The sequence below is a fragment of the Osmia lignaria genome, chromosome 7 (genome assembly GCF_051020975.1).
Source record: "Osmia lignaria lignaria isolate PbOS001 chromosome 7, iyOsmLign1, whole genome shotgun sequence".
Classification (NCBI taxonomy): Eukaryota; Metazoa; Arthropoda; class Insecta; order Hymenoptera; family Megachilidae; genus Osmia; species Osmia lignaria.
The window spans coordinates 7,269,012-7,291,437 of record NC_135038.1 but is presented as its reverse complement, the minus strand read 5'-3'; the positions used below and the strand labels follow the sequence as shown (position 1 = coordinate 7,291,437).

At 33.8% G+C, this 22,426-nt stretch overlaps 1 protein-coding gene across 7 annotated transcripts in view; it reads right to left on the bottom strand.

The window, feature by feature from the left end:
• Positions 1-3,050: 3,050 nt before the first annotated feature.
• The window catches only part of LOC117604530 (furin-like protease 1), a 169,347-nt gene continuing 149,971 nt past the window's right edge, over positions 3,051-22,426 (bottom strand). For 6 of the 7 annotated variants that reach the window (XM_034324697.2, XM_034324702.2, XM_076689273.1 and 3 more), the window contains 2 exons: positions 19,721-20,005; positions 3,257-5,190 (listed from right to left, as the gene is read on the bottom strand). In XM_034324697.2, coding sequence (XP_034180588.1) covers positions 4,751-5,190; positions 19,721-20,005 — 725 coding nt within the window. In that variant the 3' untranslated portion in view covers positions 3,257-4,750. Of the gene's footprint in view, positions 3,208-3,256; positions 5,191-19,720; positions 20,006-22,426 lie in introns of those variants that run through there. The other variant, XM_034324701.2, reaches the window with a different exon arrangement.

Below are 22,426 nucleotides of genomic sequence, written 5' to 3'. Positions count from 1 at the left end.
AATATTTTTAAAATTTACCAAATCTGCCACTTATCAATCTAAAATCAGTAGAGTGGAGATCACGCTAGAGTAAAAGATAATTCCTTTGTATAAACATAAACACTGGAATTATCGGCGAGCGTCGGCAAACGCGTCGAAGCGCGACCGTACATTCATTCGTTTCTGAGCCTTCCTCGAATCAACACACGATCGAACAGTCGTCTAAACGGAGTCTTTCCATACCGAATATATTTTCATCTTCCACCATATTCTAGTGCGCGAACAATTAATTAATTATCATTACATCAGCGTAAGTGTCTGAATTAAGTTTAAGTTACGTATTAAAATACGATAAAATCAAATCAATATCATGATTGATTAAGAATCAACTTTGTCAATTAAATCGGATACTTGGTAGTATTTATTAATATAATATGCAAATGTCATCTGGCGGGTGCAAACGGTTCTCTTTATATCTCATTCTGGTTAAATTAATGTTCTACAACCTTTCCACCTTTCTGAGCTCCACCATTTCCACTAATTTTCAGACTCTATGCTCCGAGTACTTCCATTGTTATTCTGTAGAAAAGAATATTTTACTTGGCACAAGTGAAGTTATACCTTCGGTGTCGCGCGGTCCCTACAAAGCACTTTATTTCTTTCCTTCTTAATGGGCTGCAGTAAATTAATCTCTTGAAGTATTTCAAAAGGTCGTTCGTTTAATGTCTAATATTCTAACGTGCAATCGTATTATTTAAAACCTATATTCGATATTTCATTAACGAGAAATACAGAAATTTTTAAAAATTTCCCTGTCAAGGAGAAATTTTGAGAAATTTTGATAATTGTGCTTTATTTACACGTTCCTGAAACGCCAGCTGTATACTTTTACAAATGGTGAGATACGGTATACCAGTTAATAGTAATCGATAGCTTTTATGGAGCGGAAGGTACGAGAGAGGAGGAAAAAGATAAATGAAGCAACATTTATTACAAACTTCGACGTTTGAGAAAACTTATCAATGATTAATGTTCAATTGCCGGTTGCCTCTTGTTCTGATTTTTCCTCCAATACTGTACATCTCTTTCTCTCGATTAGGTATGTAACACGGTAGTACTACGCGAATATAAAGGGTAATATTTTAAGCGGTATAAAATCTATATGAAATTTGACAATTTTACTTTGATAATTTCAAACGGAGAGTAAATGTGAAGCGTAGCGTTGAATAATTTTGGAAGTTATTAATATTCACGTTAGTTATTGGAGCAGAAATTAAAGAGATCGAAACGGGGAGACCATTTGAATTTCTATAATATTTTCCAAAAAGTAGTAGCGTAATGTGTGATCGAAATTTGAAATAAATTAAAAAAATAAGAGATTGGTAATTCGATAATTTTACAATTGTACAATTCAACGAGGAGTTATCCGTTCTTTATCTATCTTCTTGTACCTTTTGACTGGCTCTTCACCTATAATCCTTATTCGTCTGTTCTCCCACGATCCGAATCTCGACATGAAATAAGAAGAGTAAATACCCGAAGCCGTCTTCGTGTACATGGGCGTTTGGCACGAAACCAAATTCCACTAGCAGGAGGTATATCATCCCTAGGAAGCGAGCAAGCATACATATACACTGTGTCCCCTTTGAAATCATTCCCATAGCTTATTTCGAAGCGATGACGATAACGAGATTCCTCGTTGAAAGCGGCCACGACGTGAAAAGTGGGACATGCAACCGACAGGTATTTTGCTATCCAATTAGCTCCCTTCCTCGTGGGGATAACTGATTATTACAGATATATATTTTTTCAATCGAACTTTATTACATCTTTTAGAGAAAATAGAAAGTTTTTTATTATTATCATAAGATAGAATAGAAAATCTGTTTGAAGAAAAATATACAGGGTTACTACTTAATTCGATGAATATTTAATTTTTTAATTTAAATTTTAGTTTGTTGTTCCACGTTATTGGTATAATAACAGCGTTACGTGTTAGTTTTATTCCCATTTAGTTTATTAGTTGATTGGTTATGTCAATTTTTGGTGTTAGACGTGTTAGAATTCAGTAAATTGAAATGTTGTCTCTAATGGAAGTAGTACAAGTCAGTGAATGGTCAGACATTAATGCTTACATGGCAGTCTTTCAAAGTTGGCCGCGTTGCAATTGAGAATCAACAGTAGCTATGAGTTAATTAATATTTATTTTATTTTTTCATAGTTTTTTACGTAATTAGAGTATAAATTTTTGCCTGAAATTTGCAAACACCATGAATCTAAATAAAAAATAAAAATAAGGAGTGTACAATATTTTTAATATTTGAGTTGCTTCTATTCAGTTTTTTTTATGATATTTCAGTTATTTTTTTCATTTAGATTGTAACATTTAAATTTTTGGAGATTCGTATGAATTAATTGATTAAATGGCTAATGAGACAAAAATCATCGCTCATGGCTTTGTATTCTGAAGTTGGAGGTATAATCGTGGTTAAGGGGATATGTTTCCAACAAATGATCAGATGCAAATAATTTATGCACGACGTACTGTTGGCCATGTTGCGGTTTGCAACATGCAGGCAAGAGCTCGGTCATACTGAGAAGGCTCCTCGCAACAGTTTGCTAATTATCGCCAATTAATTCAAATGTACGGTGCTTATTCACCTGTCATCGCACCCTGATACGCGGATACGATGTTATAACTACGTGTTTCCTGCGGATAGCATTCGTTATTGATCATTTAACTATTGAACTTTGTTGATAAAGGTATGATAGATTTTCCGCATCAGTTTGTGCAGATTTTTAATTAATGCTTCATTAGCCACAGTAAATTATTTATGCATTAAAATGCTACTTCAAAAGTCAATTTTATGGTTTTAAATTTTAAAATGTTAAGTGTAGATGAATGTCTATTTTATGGACTTTTAAATAAGAAAGGATTTAGATAATTTTTAAAGAAAAAATATTAAGTTGACAATTAAATTTTTTGTCAAATTAACCCTTTTTTATATTTGTGTTATAGAATTTGGACGATTGTAAATAAAAATTTAATTGCCAATTTAATAATTTAATAAATTTGAATGTGCAGTAGTATTTATTTAAAAAGTATTGTCTAATTATAAATTGGTGTAAGTACATTAATTAAAACACTTGTACCATTGTGTGTTTGTGTCGTGTGGTAGTTGTTAGGTAACCTGGGGCATAGTGGACGACCCTCAACAGGAGATTAAGCTGCAAATAATAAATTTACATTAACATTGTTATGAAGGAAAGAGAAATATTTGCTGATTGATTATCATAATTTTATTAGTCGTTCAGATGATTATAAAATAGAAACGTTATATAATTCATGGTTACTTGTCCGGCAGAAAATCATTTTCAAAAATTTAATAAATCGAACAATTGCAAGGATATGTTAATTACATTTAATTAGTAAAATCCCTATTGTATAATGTCTATCATTTGTTTTATAACAAAAGTAATTAGTTGTTTACTTCGCACGCTTTTGCAGTGATACGTGTATCACATTACAGAGGTAAATCATCTTTTATAAATATTATTTACAGTATTATTCATAAACAGAAGCAAGTTAAAACTTATGTTACAAAATGTTGTTTGATTGACAACCATGGTTATATACATCTATACCTACACCTACGATTTACTCTAACCGAGTTGTGTAACTTTAAACGTCTTTGGTTGTTAGATGTTATGCTTTATTGTTTCACGTATTTAAAGTAATTTACATAAATAGGATCACATAGTAATTTCATTTATGTAGCAATTACAATGTGCTCTCTTTGTGCAGTTAGGAACTCGAACAATGCAAATCGTGTTATAATTAAACTAGGCTCGTCCCCCGGAAAATTCGCATTTTTGAAATATGGATCGTCAAAGTCTGAAAAAATTATTGTTAGGCGCGCATGCGCTGCATAGTATCAACGCAACCCTTTTCAAAAACATTACTTACTGTTAAATGTGCGACCCATAGACTTTCTACAAGAAATGGAAACCCCTGTAACTTTTCCCTCCGGCCACTTAGCCGCACAAACGCAACGGCTTTGAGTTAGTTTTAGTAAGACCTTTCTAATGACGTATAGAGTGTATCTCTAACCCCAGTAGTTCTCGAGTTGAAAAGTGACTATATATATATAGATTACAGATTATGATAGAGTTATTCTAATTTTGATTATCGAAGAGCACAGAATCTTGCAATACAAATGGCACTTGTGCCATTTTGCAATACTTTTATGTCATCAAATGATGTCAGACTTTTCATGTTTCAAATTCGTCCATTTGATATGCCACAACCTAATAATTATTAATTGTTAGTCAGCCGTGATTTCAAACTTAGTAAGCGTATTTAATTGACTCGATTAGGCTAGAAGATTTCAAATTTTAATTTTCATTCCTCTCTAAACGCGTTAGGAATAATTTCTAATTTAAATGCTACATTTATTTCTAAATTAAATCTATTCTATTTCATGACTTCATTACTTCAAAATATTATTATGCATTTGTTGTCACATCGAATGGCTCTGAATCACATTAGTTTTCTTATAATTTCAACATTCACCGGGATAACTTACAAATTCATTCCGAAATGCAAGCTGGAATGTGTCAAACAAAAGGACGCTCTCTGAACCATCATCACTGTTCAAAAATACTGTTATCATGTCAATCGGGTCATTCAATTACACAATTTCTCGTCTTCAAGTCATATGCTTCGTAAATTTCATTTCTTCTTAAATCACACACCCCATAAAGTTCATTTTCATTCACTGTCAGAGAGAGTACCATTTTCTTGCAACCTATCAATTTCTTTACTCGTGTCTCCATTGCCTGAATAGGCAACCTTGCTGTATCTGAACATGGGTAAGCTTCTCCTGCGTTGATACCACTTGATCGCCATATAAATTGCCAAAGTCAGGAAAAGAAGCAGGTTGATCGTGAACAAAATGGTCATTCTGTAGAACCAAAGGGTAGACTGCATCGTCCAAGAGAGTTCCAATATGACACACTGTGACTCGCTCGAAAGGAGCTCGGCATCTTCGTAGCAGCTGGTGCACTCGGTGTTCGAAGGTCCCGAACAAGTTTGGCAAGTGTAATGGCAACGGGAACAGACTGCCTTTGTCTCGTCAGAAACGCCATAACTCCCGGCTGGACACTCGTGCACGCAGACACCGTTGTGGTAGTACCAATTCAGCTTGCATTCTGAAAAATTACATAGATTCTCTTTTGTTGATGGTCTTCATCTTCGTGGTGTGTCATTTGTTTTTCTATCGTGTCGTGATCGAGTGGCGTTGTTTCTGGAGACGTAGGGATGACACTGGTGACATTTGTTTGTTCCGTGCGATTAGAAAATACATAGGATAATTTTAGATATTGACGATTTGATTTTTGAAAAATAATATCGAGGCGTTGGATTTCATATTTCTCTGCTTTTCAAATTTCATCTAATACAATAATAATTGAAGGGTACATAGGAAAAAGATATATTTTCTATGGCTTCAGTTTTTTTTCATTATTAACCCTCGAATTATTATGGCTGGTATTTAAATATTGTAAAAATAATATTTATGAAAACAAAATAAAATTTTTAAAAAAATTCAGTTCAAAAACCAAGGAATAAAAATGTGTCCTGAATACGTCTGACTAATTATGGTTTATATCACTTGCATTACTCTTTCTACGCTTGGAAAATAGAAACGAATCCACCCACGATGTAAAATATCTATTAATAATTTTTGCCAATCTTTTTACAACAGATAACGTACTCTTCTTTCTTTTGTACTGCGATTTGTTTTGGTGAACGAAATCATTAGCAAGAAACGATTCAGTAATTATAGGTTTCTTGGTCTGTTAACTAAGTTTTCGGATTATCTTGAAATGTAATTCGAATTTTCAAGTTGTACGAGGGTTCAGAACGAGTTCGGGAACAGTTCGCCGAGATAGGAGGTACGTTTAGAGTACCCTGATGAAGTTAATGCCAATGTTGGTAAACCAACGTTGAACGCGAAACAACCGAGAAACCGGAATTACTGTTATAATTAATAGCCATGGAAACCGGAAGCGGTTCTGATTCCTTGTAATGCAGTTTCTGAAATATCACCGCAACGATGTTTCAGCATTTAATTACGCGCCGGAAATGTTACCAGAATATGTCATCCGTACGTGTCACACGAACATATTTTCATTGTTTTTGATTTTTCTGTGTGTCTCTTTGTGTTCCTTGTACTATTCTCTAACATTACATTCTAAGTTTAGTTTACATTAAACAAATATCTCTCTAAGTGAACATAAATTTCTCTTACGAACAAGTACATTAACGAGCGATAAGCGATATTCTATGTCGAGAAATAAAAAATAAACAAATATATGTTTATGGTAAATTAGGCCTCGGTGAATCAGAGATAGATTGATCAAGATTGAAATAATTTTTCTTTTTTATAATTTGAACAGTTTCAATTTGATTTTCCATTCGCCAAGACCTCATGTACACACGTATCGATTTTTAAATAAATACATACAATTATATGCGTTATTTCATAAAAATAATCAAGCAGCGAAGGTAAAATTATAAAATATCAACCTTGCCAGTTATTCATTACAATTATTACGACAATACGATGGACTATTCTGCATGCTGAAGCATATATTACGCGATTTATTGGAGTTAAATACACATTGATCGTAAAAGTTGAAAGTAAAATTTATCACACGTTTCGAATCTGTATTTCGATTCACTTCTACAAACCTAGAAATTTTCGTTATCGCGTTACGAATCACCCCATTCTCTATGCAGTCAATTTGATTAATCGATCAATTCAACAAGCATCGAAGCAGATATAAAATATCATCGCCATAACCGTGTTACCCCAGCAGCGAAAGAATATATTAATCGTACATAACTCCATAAACAACCACTGCAATTATTATACAAAGAGACACGATCAAGCTTTCAGCAGACAAAAAGAAAGTTTTCACGAATCGAAGCAAATTGAATCCAGACGTATTTATTCAATTAAATAAATATTAAAAATTTTTAATTTTTAGATACAAACGTGAATTTCTAAATTTAGAAATAGAAAAAAAAAATGATTTCAAATATTAAATCATTAATTAAGTGAAACTAGTTTTAATTAACATCGTCTACAATTCAAGATACTTGAACGAAAGCAGTATTTAGCGAAAGGATGCAAATAAGGAGTATTATAGAACGATAGAGAAGTAAGACTCACCGTGTTGGTGAAGCGATCAGGGATAGGTCTTTATTTTTTTTTTTTTTTTTTTTTTTTTTTATTGATTGGTTGTACGTGTGTGGTTGTGGATGTGGATGTGGTTGGTGATGGTAGTTGGCTGGTCTGAGAAAATCCGCACCGCAACTCGCCCACGAAGAGCCCAAGTACCTAAATACGTTTTCAGAACCTGCTATGAAGTAGAGGGATAAAGCGACACGTGACACTTTACGACAAGTAATCGTTTTTCTTTTCTTTGTTTTTGTCTTTGCCGAACAGAATTGAAGTTTGATTTCCTGGATAAGCGGCACAGATGATCTTTTCTCTTCACTTGATCAGTTCCCAGGTTCTTTTCGAGATAAATTCAATTTGCCGCGTGTAAATTGACACTGATCTTTTTCCTTTCTTGGATATTTCTTTCAATTTTTCTCTTTCTTATCAATGAAATTTTCCAATTAGTTTTCTTAAAATAATTACAAATTTTCGAAAGCATATTCGAGGTGTTGTATAGTAGTGAAATATTATTTAGAAATTTAATTTCAAATCTATTTTCGCTGTCAACTAATTAAGAAATTTTTCAATTATGAAAATAATAAATACCGACAGAATATTTTTCTTTTAATGTAGATGTTTAAAATAATAGTTATTTGATTATAGTAATTTTATTAGAAATACGAAAGAGAAATAATATTTATTCTTTAGAAAAAGATAGATATGATATTCTCAGGAAGGATGTATTTCATTGTTCACATTAGAGGTAATCGAACTTTTATCTACAAGACAGCGAAAGATTTATCTGGTACACAGGATTCTTGCGAACTTTTGCTCGATTCGAGGGAAGCGGAAAAACAACCTGGTAAAAATCAAGAAAATTAAAGTTACGGAGAAAAGGAGAAAAACAGTTTTAGCGATAAAACGCGTTGTTCGAAAGTCGATAGGATAAACGTTAAAGATTTGCAAACAAAATTACAATTATCAAAGAGTAATCAAGAGTTGTTTATCGAAGCACGCGTATTACTTATATTGTAATTTAAACTATGAAAGTAATTATTTACAGTTTCATTATTAGGAGAAAAGAGAAATTAATAAAAGGCCAGATTGCACGTTCGAACGATAGCTGTTATTTCCTTTTTAGTATCATATTTTAATAATACATTAGTTCGAGATTATATGCAAAATCACCAAACGATAAATTAATAGAAGAAAAGTAATATTCTGAATTATTTACATACCTCTGTATTCCTTAATGCATGCAACACGAGACATTGGAAGATAAAACACTGTTTTAGCAAAACATTCATTCGGTGCAGCTGAAATTTCATGCAAAATTGTGCAACCGTATACCTTTCACGATAGTTCCTTGGCAAAAGCATTGAAAATAAAGAGGAAAGTTAGCAAATGTTTCATCCGTGAAGAAATATCCTGGATACAATGTAATACCTACTGCTACGAATTTGTAAACTTGCAAACTTTTCAACGAATCTCATCATAACTCAGAAAGTAGAAACATCCTTGATCATAATTTGGTGTGTATACGTGTACAGGGTGTCCTATACAAAAATGACTGAATACAAAAAATTATAGAAAAAAATATAACTGTTTTATTAAGAGTACATGCCTATTCAGGAGAAGCAAAAGAAAGTGCATCTTTGAGAATTCTTATTAGCAAAGCTAATTAACTTTTTTGAATTTTTTTTTTATTACTTTAAATTATGTCCAAATTATAGGGTTTCGTTGGAAAAAAAAATAAAGAGATGCAACTGCATTTTTCTGATGTACCGATGCACAAAAATGCATATACTTTATTCCACTACATGCATTGCTCAACACCAATTAATTTTGTCCTTCTCTAATAGTTTTCAAACATATAGCTTGTCCCATTTGTGTATAACACCCTGCACATATGATATTTGGTTAACCAGAACAATTAGATAATATTATGTGACGTGGCAGCCTGCTAAATATTTTCATTATTCAAATGTAGGTATTACAATGCTGTTCTACGAGTTCACGTGAAAGTTCATTAAATTATTCATGAAGTGCAAGCAAAAAACTTTTCGTATACGGTAAAGTTAAATTAAAATCTATTTCTGCTTTAACTTTTAACAGTTCCTCCCTTTATGCGACGATTTTTATCTATCGTCCTTTCTATGTGGGCCCTTTTAGATTACTTCATTAACATCCTTTTTTCTTTCGTGTCTTACATTCACCCTACACATTTCAATAACGTATTATTACTATTATCAAGCTTAATTATTAATAAATTATATTAAAGCGTTCGTTTTTCATGCATTCGTAGCAAGATATACGATTTATGTTCAATTTTCACCCACTATTTCATTAGAAATATTCAATGCAAAAATGTACAGAATTAAACTTTTAATTATTCAATCAATATTATTTAATAAAATTGGATGATTTATCTGATATTTGCAAATTAAATATTCCGTACCTTTTTGCATTTCATTTTCCTACGTATGAAACGTTTAGCTTAGCGAGAAAAGATTTCTCTGAAGCTCACTGTTAAACGAACGTAAAATCACATAAAATCAGGGTACAAGAAAATTAAACAAAAAGAAGTGATTTGATTCGTTTCAATTACGAACGATTTGTCGAGGTACATTGCACATTCACAGTATTTCATTTTTCTGCAAGAGACATCACTCAATTAACACAAGATGATTTTAATATTATGAGAATAAAATATTTGATATTCTTTATATGCAGATATTCATACTGAAGGGGTTAAAAACTTTTAAAATTCAAATTGAAAAGTTCGAGAGTTATTTAAAAAAATTTTTAAGAAACATTTAACATGCAAATTATCTTAGATTAAAAAATGTTTAGGTGTTGTAAATTCAGAAATAGTGATTGACGTGTGTCAATTGGCTGATGTCCCCTGTTAATTGAGATCATGCGACGTTTCAATTACGAATCATATAACCAATAAGCACAGACACCTATTGACACTTTGACTGCCATAGTAGAATGAACCATGTCTAGTCAGACACGATATTAAGAAACTAATTCTTCCAATTTGATACTTCAGTCTGCCAGTATTTAAAATTGCCTGTCTGCCTTTATTTAATCGTTACATTATTCAAGTGGAAATATAAATCCTAGTTTGATCCTACGAAATCTTAGTTCTTTTGAGCTTCATATTTCACGTCAAAAGGAGAATGCTATTTTGGTTCCGTCATGTTTTACGCGATAATTAAGAGGTCTTAACTAGAATTACTGCTCGTTCTCATAATTTATTTCAACATCTCGGAATTCAACTAAATTTTTAAATTTCGTTTTGTGACCTTATTTCGAGGTCGTAATTACACTTTCATTTCCCCTCAAGTATTCATTCTAAAATTCCACATTTGACCATTAGATCCTCGTCTACAATCAATAGACAAAATATTATAAATAATTTAAATTTTTACTCGAGTATCCATGCCAATTACCTACCATCCTAAAATTTTACTCTTTAGAAAAATTTATTGATAAATCAAATTATTTAATTTAAGTTAAGACTTGGGTAAATTTTCGAGCATTTCTTCTATGGCAGTCAACGTGTTGATCATGCAACCGAACGGGTTATACCGTGTGTCCACAGAAAAATGTCGACGACAGAGCATGCTTTTAGAGGCACATACCTGTTCTCCCCCGCTAAATAAAAAAGGGAGGTTAGCGTGCGCGTGCGTGAGTCGACGCTAATCGAGCTATCATCGATCGAATGAATTCACTGAACGAAGTCCGTTCAAGATGAATAACGCCCGGTGGTGTTGTTGTTCAGGATATTCTCCCCTTTTAATTCATCCATGATATACAAATTCCAATGTCGCATATAATGGTTTTTTTTTTTCATAGTAGTTGCAATTACTTATACAATATATATTATGTATATTTTTTGTGTACATAAAATGTACGTGGCAAGCCCTGAACGCTGTTCATACTTGTCGATTTTCTTCTTTCCGATCGATTTATTCTGATCTTTTATCATTGCACAAAAAATTTCGCGAAAGGAAGACGATTCCTTTTTCTTTTTATCAAGTTTTCTCTTAACGGTAGAAAAAGATCGATGGACAGGAAAGGAGAAAACGACAAGGGATGAAAGTGTCGATTCGGGCTACTTCGCACCTTACGTCTCTCGTTCCTCTTGCCTCAGAACTTTATAACTTAGGATATGTCGCTTTATCAAGCAAAGATACATTTTACATTACATACAAACATTTACAATAGATACATTAACAATATGCTGGACCGAGCCACCGCTGAACAGTTCTCGAAATACCGATTCGACGGAGATACTCGTTTTTGAATAATCACTTTATTATCTCATCGAAACGTTTGAATAATTCTGAATACTAATCGAGTTATTTTGGAAAAATAATTTCTTTTCCATTTTTCTTAATTTCTATAAGTACAAAATCACATCACAGAGTGACTTGTTTAAAATAGTAGCTGCGATTTTTCTTAGATGCCACAGTGTAATTGATGCACGTTCAATTTAACACCATCGTTTTGAGCCATTATTAGTTTCCCTCGTAAAACGAGGTATAATTTATTATTGTCATACGAAAATCGTGCACGACGATTCAGAGGTGTTAAATTTTAAAAGTCGACGTTATTTAAGTACTTAATCACGATGTTGCCTCGTTCATATGCAATTTTTATTCGCCCTTCCTTTGTTCAGATTCTTTCCCCTTCGTATTTCACAATTTATCTCCTTTCGATACGAAAAAGTTTTATTCGTGCAGCATGTTTAAAAGTGTGACAGCGAAGAAAGGCTCGCGCGAGTAAAGGTTGAACAGTTGAGAAATAAGAGTATCCCATTGACGTAGCGGAAATTCGACTGTCCAACCGTGTCGTCCGACGTGTATTGTACATCTTGGAAGATACTTCACACCTGAACGAATCGAAACACATCCAAAATCCTTTACTACGTAATTTGCCACGTTTACACCATTCGTTTCCATCTTACTCGACTACCAACACCCCTCCACGATGATTAAAATAATTGACTCTTATCGTTTAGAACTCAATATACACGTATAATCGGTATGTACTTTCGTTATTTTCTTTTCTTTCTTTTTTTCTTTAGGATTCAAACTTGATTCAAGTTCGTTCATTGTTCTTTTTATCTTATGCCTCCCTTTCATTTCTTTGAAGCGAGTATTTTAAAATGTTTTGAGACATCGATTGCTCTTCCTTTAGAGACTTCCTTTAAGATTCTTCCACGAAATGGATTATTTAATCAAGCTGTTCCTTTCAATCTTTGGGGTAGCTCGGAGTTTGTGGTATAAACGAGTATGAAATACATAATTACTGCTGCCTAATCGACCGCGGGTGAAATTTTCTATTTCAATTTATTATCCTGACGATTGTTGCCTTTATGCTTGATTCGCGTCGGTATTTCGTCGATTATTGCACGTATATACAGAAATATTATACATTCACTTATACGTGTACGGATATTTAACTCTCCATAAACCAAAGTTTTGTTTCGAAAAGCGTAAGATGGACAGGGTAAAGTGTAACAGAATGTAACAATCCTATGCATGGGTTATAGAGAGTTAGACACGAGCACATACGTAATGACATAAGAAATATTGGAAGCCATAGAGTAATTAATAATTGATGATTTAATGACTTGCAAAATAATTATTAATTACAGGATGTTATAATAAAAATATTAAAATTTTTTTTTGAACCTCATACAGCGAGATAAGAATAATTAAGATAATAATTATACCTGATTTAAAATTAATTAAAGGTACCTTGGTACCTTATACATAACTTATAAATAAAAATTTCTGTACAATTTTAGATAATTTTAGAAAATCTAATCATTAATTTATGTAATGAGAATGCCGGCACATACGTGTACTATAACAATTAATAATTATGGTCAGAAATGCTTTAATGAGCAATTAATTCCATGCACATTACGTATGGCTCTCTCGTATTTCTCCTCATAGATGCCTTATCACGATATGCTGGTTTGCAACACCTATATAACTAATAAATTAACATCTAAAATATACACATTTATACGGAACTGTATATTAAATAATCACGATGGATAAACAATACTCGAAGAACAAATCACCGTTTCTATATCGTGTCTAAGTACACGCGAATGAAAGCTCAACGAACGTAACCATTTCTGGTTAAAAAAGCGTTTCTACTGTTAAAACATATGGAAGCGTATTTTGTTGCTTTGTTTGCCGCGGTTTCCTCTCTCTCCATTTTTTTTTTTTTGTTTCATTCTTGTTTCCGTGTTTTTTATCCGCGCTCGTTAACTTCGTAAACGAACGCTGTGCGTACGTTTGAAACACGTTGTCTTTGTGAATTTTCAAGGGAAAAAGTTGCTAGGAACTGCTTGTGCGTTTGGTAACTACATACATACGTGGAATCAATCAATTTTCTTTTATAAGTACGTTGAACGTTAAATTAGTTTACGGAGAACGCACTTTGAAAAGCATATACTCGTCGGCCTATTTGCGATCAAATGATTCGCTAAAAATTGTCTACCTACGAACTTACAGGAAAATCAAACTAAATAGAATAACAATTATAAAAATCAGAATTAATCTTGCCTTCTGCTCGTCTTTTATTTTTATCCAATCAACCCTTTCGCTATCGAGCATATTTAATTTTCATTCAAAAAGGAGATTGCTTATCGAATTATTGAATTCCTCTCGAAAATTGTACCGAAAGGGTTGAATGCTTATTCAAGACGAAAAAAAAAAATGAAGACAAAAATAAATCTGCAACATATCGTTTAAGAGGGTATCATTAATTTTTAAATTTTATGTAATGAAATTTGCGTATTCTGTCTGGAATTTTGATATTTAAATGAGACTGTCAGAGCACGACAATGTGGGACGAATGTGACTCGAAAATAATTGGACATTCTCGGGTATTTTCAAAGAAAGTCGACGTGTCAGCTGGAATTTAATGCGGGACTACCCTCACGATGAAAATGATATGTGCTTGATAACGTGGTCGGTCGATCGTGCTGAATGCTCCACGTTACGTGGCAACAACGATAACACATTGTTTTCAGGCCTCGTCGTTCATCACGGGACGTTGTTACGCAGCATCCGGTTACAATGATATGCAATACAATAACAACGGATAACAAATAGACGATGCTGCGAGATGGGACGATCAAACGAACGATAACAAATGACAGACCTAGCCATTGTCTATTTGCTAATTCAAATAAGTATATTACAGCTAGTTCGGCGTAAAACGAACGAAAGGAACTGTGTTCGATGTTTTGAAAATATTTTCACCGATTCGTATATTTGTTCAGAAACACGAAAATATCATATTTCGCCTCTTTTAGTTTTTCGCGTTCTATGGATTTTTGCTGATAAAACAAAGCAAAAGTTATTTCAAAGTTGAATTGTATTTTGTGTGTTTTTATATATTATACGAACAAATGCGGGAATCAGAGTAGGATGGAAGAGCTTTGTTAATAAAATGAGGTGACAGAGGGTGTTAAAAATGAGGTGGAATAATATCGACAAATTATTGCACGCGATATTTTTCAAAAAGTTGAATCAGATGGAGGGATTCAGAAGAAAAGAAGATTAATTTGCAGATAGTGCATATGTAACAGTTGAGCGTTGATCACAGACGATAATTAAGTGAAGCGAATGTATTTTTGCGATACGCAATCTGTGCGTTTGAAAGATAAATTAAATTTAACTGAGAAAAAGGAAGACTTATTTCTTCTATATTTCTCTTTCTACGATTTAAATCTAAATCACTAAGCGAATACCAAATATTGACATTACTACAGTAATATTAACGAATTACTCTCACGAAAAACAGATTATAATTAAATAGATGAATATTTTCGAATGCTAAAGTAACAAGTGTTAACACGTTGATTGCCAGGGAGCCTCATAATGGAATAATTAAAAAGATAAATTTTCAATATTATTGCTATTATATTAGTGATATGAAATAGCAATTTGAAAACTTAAATTTGAAAATTAATTATTTTATGCTAAGGGCTATTCATAAACAAAAACCTGAAGCATGGAAAAATAATTAAAGACAATTCCAATTACTATTAATATATTAATTGTGTAAAGTACCAAATGCAAAATTTAACAAATAAATTTTCAATCACATAAAAAGCTTAATTCGGAAAATAGAAAATCCTATTCCGAATAATCGCAATTTCAGTATGTCTGACCATACACAATTTCTTCCACTGCAACAATCAACGTGTTAAGTTGAAATTCATAGATATGTAATGGAAATCGAGGCATGTTACTACAATTAGGACAAAATGAAAATGTCGCATTAACGCGAGTCAAATTTCGTGTCCCATGTGGCGTGTCTCGAATCTTAATCGAAGCAATTAAACTTTTACCTCGTTCAGTTCTTCTATTCAATAAGAGAGGAGAGTCATTAGTATTTACCATTCGACTCTTCTTTGTGGCTGACCGCCAGCGATGCCAATTAACGATAAAGTAGGTCATTCCAACTTTGGTTGGCCCAGATTCTTTTTTTTTTTTTTTCATATTTTCTTCGTATGACCGCTTGAGCGGTCATTAAAATTTTTCATCCTCGAATATCTTCGTTTGGCTCATGCCGTTTTAGTTTCCTCCCTTTTTCAACAGATTTTTTAGACACGTTTTTTCAACTCGTTAAGAGATTAAAGAATTTCAATCAACCGCAGAAGTTTGATAACCGAACCGTTCGTTCAGATTTCTTTTCAGAAGACGAATCTTAATTGCTGTACTAAATTGACGAGGAAATTTCTACAAATATTCAAACAATACAGCATTTGTTTTTTTTTTCATTTGAAACGACGAAAATTTTTATTGCTTTCCTAACAATGTTCCTCGTTTATATAATTATTGCCAAGCAAGTGAAACGCGTTTTAGCTGTTTTAATTAAAATCCTCGCCGTTTAACCGTGAAAATTAATTTTCATTAATGACGATATGATCAAGAGGACCGTATCTCGGTTAGTCTCGTCTTCGCGAAACTCTCGAGGCTACATAAAAATGAATAAAGCGCAAACGAAATTTCCTTTCACACGATAGAACCGTGTACAGGTAGTCGGTGTTTTCGTTGAAAAGTTTTCTCAGTTAAATGGTCTCTTTCCTTCTGATCAATGGCCTAAACTCTGGAAGCCACTTGAACGAGAAAGCACACCCTGTACTGTCGTTCTCTCATCCTTTGAACAAACGAGAAACTGCCGACTCGATTCGACGAACACAAACGATTCCCCTTGTCAATGAATTGGGTTACCCGAGCCCTATGACCACGGCTTTAACAAAATATTTGAAGCCATTTACGTACACACGAGCTTCCTCTTTCAATTTCCACCATCATTTTTTGCATCTTCCTCCCTTTCAGCCGGATTCTTTTTGACTCAATTAAAAAGCGACTGATTAATCGTCTAGACGTATTGAGTCGTTTGGAAAATTTATTTTTAGAGTAATTAGCGATATCTAAGGGTACATATCATTAGAAATTAGAAATTATTTATTATTCAATATCTGAAGAATAATAAAATAATTTTTTATTCTTTGCAATTTCTGAAATAAACATTTTAACTTAAATTTATTTAATTTAATTAAGAATTTTCCAAGCAACCCCGAATCCTGAACGTTTTTATTTATTCAAAATGAAACTGGACGCAGGAATCTTCATAAACTACACCTCTTCGATGGTAGAAGGAATGATTGCATATAATATTGGATATTTGCAAATGATAAAATTTGATGGCGTTGATATTTTACGTTGATTCTGTCGGAAATTTCATTTCATTCTGTATGTGCTCGGTCTTCAATTGGATGTTACATGAAACTTTGATCGTGTTCCGTTTTACATTTCATGATTTCCCGACGATCGAGTTTTTTCTTGACATTTAATCACGTACATAGGTATTATTCGGTTGCGTATAAAATTCACGAAATTTCAGCTTTCCACGAAAACATTGCTGTCATCAGCAAATTTAATCCATTTAACGAGACAACGACTGGTTTCGTTTCAAATCGAAATCAAGTAACAGAGGTTGAGGTTTTTTTCCACTGTTTCGCAAATGTATTTTCCCTTTCTTTTTATTTTCTCTCTCTCTTTCTTGACTGTTTGCATTGGTCGCTCGTAAATGCTCCGTTATCTTTTTGTTTCGGCAGTGCTGATAGCCCAGCTGGTATTCCCCTCTGGGTAAGCAAAGTTGTTGGAAGAAAACGTGGGTGAAAGTTTGTCACGAATGAAAAATAGAGAAACGAGACAGTGGGAATGCCGGGATACGCAACGAAAGAAGCGGAAAGATAAAAACGAAATGTTCCGGTGAAACGAAGAAGCGGAAAAGAAGGGAAAAATGATAGAGATGATAAGAAAAGCGAATGATCTAATTTTTTGAACACGTTGGTTCGTTTCATCTCTTCATTGCGAATGAGCTTTTACATATTAATAAATCGTGTTATTACAAATTTTTCTATGTATGGTTTTTAGTATAAATAATAAAAATATTTTACATTAAATTTCTCTGATGGTTCAGAAATATTTTTTAAATTTATTCTATTTTGTTTAATTTCCAATAATAGAATTTTAATTTAATGATCATTATTTCTAATTAATTATTAACGATTAATCAAAATTAATCAGAACGAAACCTTCTTGAATTTTAATATTAAATTATTTACAGTCTATGCTTAAAACCATATAAAGAATGATTTATAACAATATTATTTATCAACATGTAAAAGTTTATTAAAATTTGAAGAGGATATATGGAGATATTTTGTTATTAGAGAAACTAATCATTGAAGTTACAAGACTACATAAAACTTTAACATCACATTCAAGATTATTAAAATATCATTCTGTTTTTTTTTTTTTTTTTTTCAATTATTCTCTGCGATTTTTCTGCCCCCCTTTTCTGTATAATAATACAGGTGAACTGGAATAATTTGTCATACGTACAAAGCAATTAACGCTTCGTACAAGCGATAATCGAATATTAATCGCGAAATTTAAACAGCAATTATGTCTCACTGAACGCTTATTATTCAGGGATTTCGCGGTCGAGTAGCATCCGATAATTAATTGGCTTTTTAGGAAAATTCGAACGGTTACGAATTTGCGGAATGCGATGTTATCGTCGGATCGTAGTGAACACTATCAGTTACGCGAGGCAATATTTTTCCGGGATCGCAACGTGTGCGCGAAATTGGCGAGGAATCGAAGGGAATCAATTTCCATCGATAGGATTCTCATGTAGTGGCAGTTTCGCGAGTGAGCTTCTTTACATTTCGTAGAAAAGTGTGGCGAGATATTTCTAAATAACGCGGAACGGCATATCGAACGCGCGGTACAAGTTTTCTCCCCGATAACAAGTGGATTTCGTTTCCCGATCGAAGAAAATCGAGATCAACCATCAAAGGATGAAACTTGATCGAAAAAAGCTTAGCCAATAAAATATCAGCGTGGGGGAAAGTTATTACAACCGTTTGCTATAAAAGGTATCAAAGGAACGGTTCGTTCGTTATTTCGCCTGATTCTATGGAGATTATGATCGAAGCGTATCGCTTTCACGATACACCACGTGCCACGGATATCCATTTTGAATAATTCATCGCTATGAAAAATCACAAGGCCTCTGCATATTCAAAGGAACAGAGTTCCTCGTGGACGTTCCAATTCCAAGTCTACCTAGCAGTCGATCACTTCGATTTTCTCCGATGATGCTCCATCCTTTTACCTTATCAATCCCTTGTTTTCCAACGAACCAGGCTGCGACTGATGCTTATCATCAAACTGTCCAATAGAGACCAGAACCCAAAACGATTGGATCAAATCAAGTACCATTCCTGAAACTATTTTAGAACACCAGAATATTAAAATTCTGAAAATCTCAGCTGCCTGAAAATTTTCAAATCTCCCTATTCTGATGTTAGATATTTTCAAGTATTTAACAATCAGATCCAACAATTTCGAATTCTGATTTATTCTTACCGTCCAGACAATTCTAACTACATTCATACCGATCGCCAAGGAGTCTCTCTTACACTTGATCCAATTAATCCTAACCCTAAGAACGACCCGCGTTAACGAGCGTCCACATTGAAAAGCACCCGGACAAAAACCCGTTGGACATTTTAAGCTCGATGATGTACGGCACATCGTCAGAGTTCCTAGGGATCTCCATCGGTTCACACAACGCACAGAGTTCGAAGGAACGCGTCGACACCCTTTATACTTCCGGTTAAACGGTAGACCGGCAGATGAAGGTATCGATCGTTCGGGGACGTCATCATGAACACCGAGTTCCTGACGACCTGACGATCGTCGAGTTCACATTGAACACGATTTTTGCGTCGTTCGACGATGCCGAGGATGAACCCGAGGTATCGGTTGACACCTCGAGGTCACTCTCGTCCTGAACACCTGGTGGACCCTGCCAGCTGGTAAACTGCTCACCCCAGCTGGCCGCACCGATCAGGTAGGCTAGAAGGAGTAGAATGAGGCACCCACCTAGGCACCTGCCGTTCGAAGCGTCGACGGAACTGCAACCGCTCGTCTGGTTCTCCGTCGTCGGTCTCTGGACCTCCGGATGCGACACGCGTTCTACCTGCTGGCTACCCGTCCACGAACCGCTCTCCTGGTCCACGTTGTTGTGCCTCGCTCCTATCGCCGTGTTATCCTGGCTCACGTCCTCGTGAATCACGGGGGGTACCAACTTGTCCTTGTCCAGGTCGTCGTCGAACTCTAGGGACGTTTCGGTGCCGTAGAACACTAGCTTGAACTCTTCCAGAGTGTCTGGAAAATGATGGACCAGGTTTAGTTTCGTTCTTTATTCGGTTTTTGTTGGACGAATAGAAAAAAGAAAGGTGAATTTATGGTTTCTTGAAGTAGGTTGCTATTTTAGGGTAGAGGAGCTTTCGGAAGTGGATATGCTGATAATTAGTTGATTAAATTAGTGATTCGATTGATTGACAGAAGTGGTGGATTCAAGGGAGTGAAGGGGCCAAGAGTCAGTAAGAATGAAGACAAATTACTTTGGCTAGGATTTTAATTTTTAATTAAATAAATTACTTAATCACACACGTGTCTCAAGCAAGATTTCTTTGTATTTAAGGTGATGTTTTTTGTTGGAGAATGGTATAATTATGTGATGGACCTTTCTTTTTTCTTTTGAGAAGGTAAAGCCAAGTTTGTTTTATGAGGTGTGAACTAGATTTTAGGATACGTACGTTGGGATATACAAAAGGTGATTGATCTAATAAATACAAAATACATGTGTGAGCATGCTGAAACGTAAAAATTGGAGAAGTTTCAAAGCATCTCAAAATTCTGGGGACACCGTTAAAATAAAAGGGGATATATTAATGTATTCATCTGAGTGCGTGTGTTTTTTTATAATATATTTTGGTGAAATATTTTTGGTTCCAAGCATTAAAATCATGATCTTCCCTATCATTTGGGATCAGGAATTTTAATTAAATAATTGATTTTCAATATAAAATTATTCTGAATTTTGTAATTTCAAATGAAACAAGTGAACGGAAAATCATTAGTTACGTATTGCTAGATTTTTCATGGTCATTTATCTTTATCCTCAATTTAATTGTCTATCTTGATGAAACTCATTCAGGAAGACGATAAATGATCGGACGCGATTTCCAACGATTTGCAATCTGAATTGACCAGAAATGACAGGATATTAATGATAGAAAGAGTTTGGTAGTTACGCGAGATTGAAAGCGTTACGAAAGAAATTAAATTCAGATGAAAAATATCGATATTGCGAAATGATTTTAATTAAAATTTTCATTCCACTTTCTTTATTGAACGTTCAGTCGTCGATTGAAACAGTTTGATAACCAAAATAATAACCGACGTATCCAGAATTACATCTATGTACTGGAAAATTATTTTGACCAATCGATCAAGAACTTCGAAACGTTTTCGTCAAATTAATTACCTTTGAGTTGATAAAATATTCGCTCGTTAATTGCATTTCCATCGATATTTGTATTTACCTTACAGAACATACGTGGAAATAAAATGAAACAATCTCAACGCTTATTTTCCAAAAAATGTTAATAGAAAAACGTAACCAACGAATGTGGGGTTACAATTGATTCACCGTATGAGGGTTGATTTGTATTCGTCGTGGTATCTTCAATTTAGTTTACTTATCGTATCTATAACTGTCAATAGCATTTGTGCTCTCGATATTTGTGCTTAGAAAACTCGAACCAACGTAGTATATCATTGAGATTCCAGAACGGAAACTGTCTTCCTAATGTCACCACTATGTAACGACAGATGGGTGCTTCCATTTCACGCGTCTCGAGTGCACTTTGCATTATCCGTAAACACATACACACGTGTGTGCCGTTTACGTTCATTCACGCGAACAAGCATGTTTCATACGTGAAGTAGTTCGTGTACTCTCAATTTGTGTACGTGTCTCGAAACCTAGTCTTAGAAAGACGGTGACAGTGAAATGGAGGAGGCGAAGAGGGTGTCAATGTCGCTGGGTGTCGAGAAATTAATAACATCGCGATGCCGGCTAGAAAATTTTGTCCTCAGCTGAAGGAACAACGATTGGCCATTATTCTAACAATCTTTAAATACAAATTTTAAATATTAGAAAAACATTAGGGAACATCAAATAATTCTTTATTTCACAAAAGAAAATTTTCTTTTAATTAAAATGTGAAAATTATTAATTTCACAACTCGCATTGAATACAAATATAAAAAAATCTAATGTTTAATTAGGGAACTGAGAATAATTCATCGAGAGTTATAAGAGGAGAAAAATGTTTTACGGGTATTTTTATGTCCCTGATGATTTTGCTGCTATATGTTTATATAGTTTTTTATCTACTTGTTTATGATAAGTAATCGTAAATTCTGCTGATACCGATGGTAATAAAATCGACGTTAAAGTAACGCCAGTTACTCGAAGATGTCGGGGGGGTTGTAAAATACCCTTTCATCGCGACGCTAGAGGATATTTTATGTAGTGTCGAGAGAAATAACTCGTTCAGGTTATTGTTATTGCTCGTAAAACATCGACGCTATTATCTCTCGAGCGGTAAAAGCTTGATAAATGATTCTATATATAAATATTATATTCCTCGAAACAGATTTTCAGAAGCTCTCCTGATATTACTGTTATTTCAAAAATATCATCATCGAAGCAAAATGTATTTTGCATAAAATTATA